This window comes from Pavona decussata, unplaced genomic scaffold, assembly GCF_977016875.1.
Source record: "Pavona decussata unplaced genomic scaffold, jaPavDecu1.1 SCAFFOLD_84, whole genome shotgun sequence".
Lineage (NCBI taxonomy): Eukaryota > Metazoa > Cnidaria > Anthozoa > Scleractinia > Agariciidae > Pavona > Pavona decussata.
Window position 1 is genome coordinate 5,653,820 of NW_028145502.1, and position 10,302 is coordinate 5,664,121.

A 10,302-nucleotide genomic window follows, 5' to 3' on the forward strand; every position below is an offset into this window, starting at 1 on the left:
TACCTCAGATTTCCTTTCCTTAAGTCAGAGCAGGGGAAAAAAGTGAGCAGCGGGATGGCACAGTGGTGAGAGCACTTGCCTCCCACCAATTTAATGTGGCCCGGGTTCGATTACCAGACTCAGTGTCATATGCTGGTTGATCATGTGTTTGTTGTTGGTTATCGTCACTGCTCCAAGGGTTTTTCTCCGGGTACTATGGTTTTCCTCTCTCCACAAAAACCAACATTCCAAATTACAATTCGACCTGGAAACAGTGGACGAATAGCCACTCTAGATCTGTGGATGTGCCACTGAGATTCCCATTAATTTATTTTTATTTTGTAGATGGCTAATTTTGCATTTAATTAATTTCCAAAACATTATATATATATTGCTCAGCAATTTTTTTTCACATTTGGGCATTCATTTTTTGCTAAAAGCAGACAATGTTATGTAATGTTTTGAAAATTTTATGGCATCATTTAATTATGGTCTCTTTGAGTACATTACGGCAGACTATAGAAAACTGCGCTGTCAGTTGTTTTTACAATAACATGGAAAAAAGTACATGCAGAATTCACATGGCCTTATTTTCTGTTGAGATTAAGGGTGTGCATCACATCTGATATCATTTTTATTCATGTCTGTGCTCTTTTAGACAAAAGCTCATACTAGCCAATCGACATGCGGGAATTTTGACAGTTAAATGCATTAATGTATTGTAAAAAGCTAAGTATAGTTTTACGTAGTTGTTCAAGAAGTCACAAAAATGCTCCCAATTTTGTTTTAGTTGCATTGTGCTGAGTTCCAGAATATATCCATACTCCCCCCCATGGAAGGTTTTTGTTTTGCACCCCTCCCCCCCCCTCCCCCCAGGAAATTCCAGTTTAGCTTCATACTTTCCTTCTAAAATTTTGATTTTTAAGACCCCCCTCCCCCTAGGAATTTCCAATGACCTTCCATGGGGTGGGTATGGATTTTTTCTGGAACTGTACATTGTAGATTTTGTATCATTAAGCTAAACCCAACATTAATTAAGACCTTAAATGTATTGCGCATTTTAAAATAAGGTTAAATTACTGATGACCAGCAAGTAGAAATTGCCTTTTCACTTTTATTTTATTTGGCAGTTTTATGTGTAATCAGTTTTTCAAAATGTAGCATTCAGCTGGCTTATTAAGGAAAACAAAATTAATATATAAATTTGGATGCACATTTTTCACAGAAAATCTGCTGTACATACAAAATGAAAACTGACTTTTTGGTTAGGAAAGCAATATACAGACTAGCTTTTGCTAATTGTAACGCTCACTAGGATTTGTTTGAATTTATTAATGTCTTTTGAGTTTTTAAGCTAGTGTTTGTGAACAATGTTAAGGGCGATTTAGACGGTATGATTTTGCCTACGTCGCATGCGACACGCTTACGCCATGCTGGAACAACACGAATCGCGTCGTGTAAATCAATTAAACCTACAACATTCTTACGACAGACGCACACAACAGATAAAACATGTTTTAAAATCCTACGACAATCATAGGTAAAGGCAATGTTGAGTGGCGAGAGTTGTGTACGATTTTTACATGATGCAAGCAGTGCGCACTCTAGAAATCGCATGCGACAGTCGTAAGAGAAAATCGTACGGTCTAAATCGCCCTTTAGATGGTTTCAATAATTGAAAACTAAATATTTATTGATGTGCACTCTCATTTTTCTCATGGGTATTAATAATAATTTTTATAAGTATATTAATAACTGACTCATCAATGCATGCGCAGTTCCAGAGTTTTGATTGGCAATATGTTTATTTCAGCCATAATATACCATGCCCCACAAATATGGTAAGAGCTAGTATGTGTCAGGGGGCAAGAATAAGCGATTTCTTGTGGTTGTTTTTATTAAAATAATTATCCATTCCACTCAGGGTTGTTAGATATATACAAGGTGATTATAGCCAACTTGATGCACACCTTGTGCCCTGAATGCGCACTCGTGGAATAACTAATAAATTCACAGGTCCATTAACCTAATTTGATAAGCCTTGCTCAAAGTAAAATATTTTTTTGATTTTCCAGTTTATTAAGAATGAGATAAGAAAGGCTACTTGAATACAAACAAAAGATTATAGGCGTTAATTATTATCTTTTTAGAATAAGCTCTTCACAGCCATATGTATACCCAGATCTTGATCCTTCATGTTTCATCGGGATCAATGTATATCATATGTCTCACTGGCAGGAGACAAAATTTTGTGAGGGTAAATAGCCCATTAATTCATTTTTTGTTCACTGAAGTTTAAATACGTGAGAGTCAACTTACAGCAGCTTGACAATTTTCACGATCCAATTATTGCTTTATATTTTAGGGATGTGTATATATATTTGTATTTATTATTAAATTTACAGCTACTCGGAATCCTGGCCAAAAATTCCCAGAACAGAACACAAAATTAAGCATTGTCAGTGAACATTTTCATTCTGCATTAATTCTTAAGTCAGTCTTCAAAATTTTTATTAAGTTGTCTTTAATTTGCAATTTTTGGAAAGCCCAACTCCCCCCAAACAATGTTGAGTGCAACTGGAATCATTTGGACTGTAGATAAACACAGCTTCGAAACAACATTGCTTGGGGGTGGGGGGTGGGGGAGGGGGCAGGGGAACAGTTCAAGATTAATTTTGCAAATCGTCCCATTATTTCTGGCCAGGATTGTAGCCTTAAAATTTAACTCTTATGCTCCATATTGCATTATATGTATATTTTTTACCTTGTACGTTGACATCTGTTTGTAACTAATGCGTCAATAAATATTCTTAAAGACCTTTTATAAAAACATATATTAAGTATTTACAGCAATATATAGTTAATGGAATGATGGTTTCAATGTTCAAATGCATGACTGTATAAATATGAATTTCATGGATATTATATATAAATAAATTTATTTAAGTAATAAAAATCCTTTTTGCAAACATTTAAAGTTGAACAGTTGCATGATCACTTCTGAATATTTAATTTCATTTATAATAATATTATAGGAACCTCTTCCCTAATGATGTTGAATTGTTGGAAATAATGTCTATAAATTCTAAATTTTAAATGAAATAGTGAAAATTTTGAATGCATGATTCTGTATACTGTTGATGTTGGAAAATAGACGTTCTTATAGAGCTGCTGCTATTCTGTGATGAACAATTAAGAAACTGAATGAAGTCATAATAAGACAAAATGTTGGCATAAGGAAAGCTTTTAAAATATTACAAACAAGCAGTGTTGTATACTCAAATACTGTTTTATGCAGCAATGAAATAATTTGCTATATTTCCAATGAAATTTGAAAAATATGTTAGTTTAATTTGTATTTCCAACAATTTAACCCCAATACAATTTCAAGAATGATGTCACCTTTAAAATGGATATAGTTACAAAACATTTATGCTTATTTGAAATTTGAAAGAGAACAAACATGGCATTTTCTTTTTTGAATATCTCTTGTAGAGATATTAAAGATTTTTTGTTCAAAAAAATGATAAAGAAAAAATTTTATATGGGAGTCCCCCCCCCCCCCCCCCCCTTGGGGTTTGTACTTTGAGTCCACTTAGTTATTTGCATTGAATTTTGTAAGTTGGCCTTGATTGGAGTCAGGTCCGGACACTAATGACCTCACTAATGGTCAAAAGAGAAATTGGAACTTCTTGATCTTGCTTCAACTTCTTCAATCTCTAACTTCAATTTCTTTTTTTGAAGTTGAAGATTCTCCATTTCCATATCCATTTTTCTACTTTCTTTTCTTAGTACCTCCAATTGCGTCTGTTGGATTTCGTCAACAAGGGTCAGCTGCTTTTGTGGTGTACTTGATTTTCTAACTTGTTTTTGCTTTACTTGCCCAGTCACGGGTGTTGATGGTCTCAAAGCAGGCAATTGAGGGCTGTCTGGCAGTTGTAGCAAAGGGGCATCATGTATACTTGCTCCTAAAACGGTTTCCAGCACTGTGGCATCAACATGAACACCAGTCTCACTGATCCCCTGACTGGTAGAGGGTTCATCTCTTAAGATCCCTAAGTAATTTTCAGCAATCAAGAAAAAAATGTACTCTGATAAATAATTTTTATCACACAGCCCCGACATGCCAATTATTTCACTTATTTGCTTTTCAAGATGGAATTGTTGTTATAAAATGAACATTTCCAATTTTCTTTTGGAAACCACTCCGCTTTTCTAACGCAAAAAAGTCTTTAGCCGCAAAGTTCAAACCCAAAAAAGGCATTTGCACCCGGATAGTATGCAGCTCTTAAAAGCTTGTAATTTCATTTGTTAAACATGCACATAGCTGCATTGTTATTTGGGTTTGGGTTATTGTTTAGCTTCTTTGTTTATTGTTTCATTGTCCAATTGTGCAGCATCTTGAAAGAGCTGCGTACCGCCTCTTTGCACCTCCCTGTCACTAACACCCGAGTACCACCCCCTGGGGTTTCAAGTATTGTTACTGATGAGAAATGGCACAGATGTAGTGTGTAACCCTTACGACTGATGTTTATCAATAGTTAGATGATATGGACCTCACCCAGATCTAGATGGTGAAATATGTAGTATTGAGTGTTTGGATGGCAATTTGACTTTATTTGTTGTTTGAATATCAATTAAAATTGACGATTAAGTGCCCACAATATCATGCTTGATTTTAAAATTAACTTCTCCTTGCTGAAAAAATATACATACATATAACATTTTAATTCTTCTCCGTGTTCTGGAAGAAACAGAACTCAGCCCAAGAACACTCGACTCGATTGCCGACAAATCCGACATTTTGGATCGCTATTCCCATTCCAATTTTTCCAACCGGAAGCCAGGGGAGCGGCCACTTTGGATTTCCTGCCAAACATTTCCCGAAAGAACGCTTATTCCTTTCGTTCATTTCTTTCATTCTGCTATCAAAAGAACACAAATGCCGTCTATTTTGAGAATTCATATTCTGTAATAGTCCCAAATGAACGCGCCTTTGAGCTTACGTATTCAATTCCGCCGGCAACACCGGAAAAAGACGGATCTAAACAACTCGATAATTTTTGTGGCACCCTTTGGTGAATCCGGCATCCCTCCACCAAAACGACCCGTGACAAGTAATGTGCGGTCTTTTGTTTGCATACAAAATTAGATACATAAGCTTTCTGTCACGAACTTAAAATGTAACTTAGGACAAAGTTTGTTTACGTTTAATAATTACCTGACTCGATCCCGCCGATTATTCCGGAAAACGAAGGGTCGTCCCCAAACAATTCAATAATTTTTTGGGTCGCACCCTTCGGTGAACTTGGCTTAGGTCCTCCACCGGTCTTCCTTTGGGCTGTGGAGAATTGGCTGTGCTCTTTCTTTGCGTTGCCGACCATTCCTCGCCATTTATCTTTCACTTCCTGCACCGACCGCAAACAGACGCCGAGCGAATTCACTTTATCCGTAATTTCCTCCCATACCTTCTTTTTGTTTGCATTGGACAGCGTAGAGGAAAACTTACTCCTGATGACTTCCAAGTTTTCTTCAGCCAACTCGCAAAGTAAGGCGCATTCCGCAGCTGAAAAATTAGCCTTTCGCGTACGCTTATTTAAATTTTCCGCCATGTTTTTGCGCGAACTCCTCGCGAGCTAGTCACGTAGTTTATCACCATGGCAACAATTTGGCGGGTGGATAGTTATTCGCGGTCCTATTCAGGCTTCGTGCAACGACATTTTATCCAGCGGATAACTATCCACTGGATAGCAAATTTATCCAGCGGATAGGCCTATCCGGTGGATAAGTTATCCGCTCTTTGAACAACCGGGGCCAGATGTTTTAAAAATGTGACTGTCATGAGTACTGCCAGGCCACCTGGCAACCACATTTGTGAACAATCCTGCAAAAATATACAGTTTTTTAGATCATTGTTTCCCGTAGAAGCGTGTATCAGGCCTGATGCAATTAAGGCGGGGCATGGAGGAAAATAAAAATAAAATAAAATAAAATAAAATCTATGAGTAAAGAGTCAAAATAATTTGCCATAATTTATAGTAAATCATCAAAGAAATGAATTTTGTTTTGTTTTGTTTCTTTTCTTGTGATTGTGTACTAGTCCGCGTTTTGCAAATCCTCGTTTTACAAGTCCGCGTTTTATAAATCCATTCCAATCCATCCGTTACAGTATGCCCACAATAACAAATAAATGGTTACGTTCAAACGTAACATGGCTGACATTTACATTGCTCACCTTCATGATTACAAATAGCTTGCACATTTATCGAATGAAAGCCCTTTCTGTTGACGTAATCGGGTTCAAAAGTAGCCTTCAAGTCAGATTGCAGTCGTTTTACAAATGTATGACCCAAAATAAGTAGGTTAGGCACGGCGCTAGCCTGAGTATAATAGTTTCTCATTGGATAATCTATTTCACATTTCTTTGGAGGACACACATTGGCTTAAATTGTGGTTGCCTCGTTCTCATGACAAAAAATGACAACAGAGGCAAGTTTCCAAGATGGCGGACGTGATGTCGGAAAACTGGCAAGCGAACAAAACGTTGTATAACACGGCTGTAGATCGAGTATGTGTGGCACATCTTCACAAGCATCATCGACTGATTTCAGCTTCATTATTTCCAAAGCAGCAGCAACAACTCTTGCCTTTAGGCACAGGTCAAAAAAACTGTGGGCAGGTTTGACTGCAGCGTCTACACGGGCCTTCACGTTCCTTCTATTGATTAAGGTCCGGTCGCTGTACAATGTGCATTTGTCCCTTGAGGAAGCAGCAGAGTATAAGCGATCAAAAGCAACCTACAAAACAAATTAAAGTAAAATGTTTGATTATTAATTAACATAATCTGTTTTTTCACAACACAACATAAAGGATACAGAGGTCAGTCTTGGAGAAATAGGCACTTTGCAGGCATTCAAAATGAAACACAAAAATGTTATGTTCCCTCCTCCCGTTTTTCTTCGGGGGGTGGGTACGGCTACACGTAGGCTACAAGCAACAAGACCAGAGAGAAAAACAAAAATTCTATTCGCAGGCAAATATTTTATTTAGTTAATTATTTTTTATTTTTTACATATACAATTTGTTAGGCGCATTTGATCATATGCACATGCTAATTTGCGCCATACAAATATTAATTATTAATTAATTATTATTATTAACACCGTTTTCCAATTTCAACATGATTAAAAATGAACTGTCACAAATAGTTGAAAATTCATTTTTGGAAAAAGGGATCAAACTTCGGCATGATTTGGGTGTTGCGTGTTAGCGGAACGTCGAAGTAAACAAAACACTCAGCAGTGGAACACCATAATCATCTGTAAGGCTCGTTGAAGACGAGGGGAAGAGTGAGGATGTAAGATAAATACTCACCCGCGTTGTCAGACACTGAGGTAAAAAAAACTGTTTTAGTATTTACCAAGCAAGTGGATAACAAGATGCTGTGCCATTAGTCACTTTATTTCTAAGAGATACTGGCAAAAACAAAAACTTACGAAAACCAGGCCTCAGTTGTTCAAAGAACGGATAACTTTTTCCACTGGATAAGTCGCTATCCAGCGGAGCAAATGTAATCCAACCAATGCTTTTGGCACGTTTTCCACACAATCTCATTCTTAAATTTGACATATGCCTTTATTCTTCACAAATTATAGGACTATCGTAAAAATCTTGCGCACTCACTTTTTATCTGCAGGATAGCGAACTAGCAATAAATACTTTAAACTGCAAAAGTAACAATACTCACTAGAGTTTGAGTAGTCAGTAACTATCCACAGGTCTTCCTGTATTTTCAGGTCTTTGTATTTCGACTACTGATTCAGAGAACCACTAAAAATTTTACAGATATCATCTTCCATGTTTCTCACAATTATTGGAGTTTTTTATACATCTTTTGTTTAACGTACTTCTTCGAAGGATGTGAGAGAACTAGAAGTATAACAATATTTTGACTTATTATTTTCTTAACCATGCTGACCACTCTGCGAAAAGAACTCCGTCTATGCCTTAAGAAGAGTTCAAAAACTCGTTAACAATTCATAAGCCCATTGACCTATCAAATGGTCGATAAAACATCACGTGCATTGGTTTTAAAACCCGATAAAATTTCCTCCTTATTAGTATGCGGTTTTCAATGTTTTTCTCGTATGCTTATTTCCAACGTTCACAAAAGCATCATTGTTATGAACTCTCTTGACACGCGCATTTCCAGGAATGTTTATGAAGCCGTTCAAAAAACTCGCAGCACATGTTTTATCGGGTCTTAAGCCATTCGGCTGTGCCTCGTGGTTTTAAATCCCGATAAAAAACTGATGCTCGTGTTTTAAACATTACATAAAACACCGCTGTTCGTGTCTTACACTTTACATAAAACGAAAAGGTGTGAGTGTGTGTAGATGGCAGGTAAGCGAACAAAAAGTCGGAAAACTTCGCCAAAATGACGGCGATATTCTGACGAAACATACCTTTTTTAAATTTGATAACTTGTGATTCCAGCCTATGACTTTAGATGTAATAGCAATAAAAGACCCTACGTCAGTGCGAATAATGAAAAAGCGGCCGGCACTATTGTGTTGACACAGAAAATAAACATTCAATTTCGGACATGTATGAATTTTAATCCTAATTGGATGTCGGATGTTTAGATTTCTTTGACGTAAACGCAAAAATGATTTGTGAGCAAAATCTATCCATATTCTCAAGGATACCCTAATTGTTTGCTTAATGTAAAAAAAGCTGCTTCTTTCAATTTTAAGGGTTTTTTAATTTGTGGTCATGGTAGCGATGGTAGATTAACCTTTAGCGAGAAAATTAATCTGTTTTAAACACGTGACTCACGGTTACACGTTCACTTTAGTAATTATTAAGTGAAAGGAGAATCTAAAACTAAGTCACTTTTAGAAGCATTAATGCAGTTATAGAAGCCGCGCAGACGGAAAATTTTTTTTCAAAGAATCATATTCGTCAGATATTTCCAACATCTAATCAATTAGACACAGATGAATAGAAAATGTGTTGAACGACCAATACAACAATATCCTGTGCAACTCGTTTATGATTTTCCAGCGCGCATTATTTACAAATCCAAGTTAGGTCAACGGAAAAAAATATTGTATTAAAGCCGATACCGCCAGCAATGAAAACACTGATAAATTTCAACGAAACGAGTTCATGATTTTGGTTTCCAAAATATTTTAATTACAACATGAGGTCTGAAATTAGCGTAAAAATGAAATCTGAGACTAGAATAAAAGAGTCAGAAAATCAGACAGTCATAAGTCATACTATTTTCCTCAAATTATTCTTTGACAAATTCTTGCTAATCAGTCATTAAATTAACAAAAGCAAATAACAAAAAATGATAACAGATTTACGTGAAGCTAAAAGTATCATTATAGTTTATTCAACTGTTCAAGCGACAGCTTAAAACAAGTAATGAAAATGGCTTTCAGACGTCAAACTGTCTGTGAATGTGATGGAAGTTCTTAAATAATAATAGATTGTAATTAGAAATATCACATTATTTTTTGTGTTAAAGACAGATTAATGAAAAGTGCTAACTCACAACTGTGTGTTGATCGAAGAGGCAACATGGTTGCGTACAGCCTTGCCGTCTTTCTATTGATTTCTACCGCTTCGGTGCTAGATGTATCTGCTGGCAGAATCAATCATAAGGTTGGTTTTTTTAAGTCACTTTTGTCATTTTTTTAGTTCTTTGCTATATTTTTGGGTTTGGAACAGAAAAGGCCCCTCGGAATGGACTTTAATAGAAATACGAGGGTTCAGAACGTCCATATTTTCAGAGAGCAAACACATTGGCAAGATTTCCCCCAAACGAAATGAATACTGCCTTTGAAACTGGATAAAAAACGTTTATTTTGCGCACTGACTTTTAAAACAGTGTCATAATTGAAATAAAGTCGTTTGATGGTAAGATATATACTGCATTTTAATAGAACTTCAAAAAAAGATATCTAACGATGAATTTCCCGCAATGACTATTCCTCGGCATGGAATGAAAAGATTTCCACCGAGATAACGTTTTAAGATGCAGATGTAAGGTTCAAGAAGAATTTCCGAAAATTCGAGGCCAGCCTTAAAAATTTCACAGAAATTAACGTCTGACTGGTTAGGTAGTCAGAAAACGACCAAATTAACGACAGCAAAATTAATCGAATCTTTCTTAAGCCTCTGTGTACAATAGGTAGTATAACTTATAAAGAACCACAATATTTTTGTTACGATGTTTTGGTTGATTAAGTGTTTCGGCAGAATCAAACATCTTCATGTAGCAATGACGGTGTGTAAGACATGAGCAAATAA

The 10,302-nt window shown here is 36.2% G+C and overlaps 2 protein-coding genes across 8 annotated transcripts in view; one reads left to right on the forward strand and one right to left on the reverse strand.

The window, feature by feature from the left end:
• The window catches only part of LOC146475616 (ras-like protein 1), a 230,397-nt gene that overhangs the window by 187,506 nt on the left and 32,589 nt on the right, over positions 1–10,302 (forward strand). The gene's annotated exons all lie outside the window — the stretch shown is intronic.
• Positions 387–5,791, reverse strand: LOC146475620 (uncharacterized). The gene is made up of 2 exons (XM_085116004.1): positions 5,201–5,791; positions 387–4,034 (listed from the first exon to the last, which is right to left on the reverse strand). Exons 1-2 carry the CDS (start codon positions 5,589–5,591, stop codon positions 3,643–3,645), a joined length of 783 nt encoding a protein of 260 aa, XP_084972130.1. The 5' UTR covers positions 5,592–5,791; the 3' UTR covers positions 387–3,642.

Excerpts from the sequence above, each read along its gene's own strand:
- LOC146475620 (XM_085116004.1), bottom strand. The coding sequence starts at position 5,591 with ATGGCGGAAAATTTAAATAAGCGTACGCGAAAGGCTAATTTTTCAGCT. Across the intron at positions 4,035-5,200 it reads AATCGGCGGGATCGAGTCAG|GGATCTTAAGAGATGAACCC; the intron begins GTAATTATTAAA and ends AAAATTACTTAG.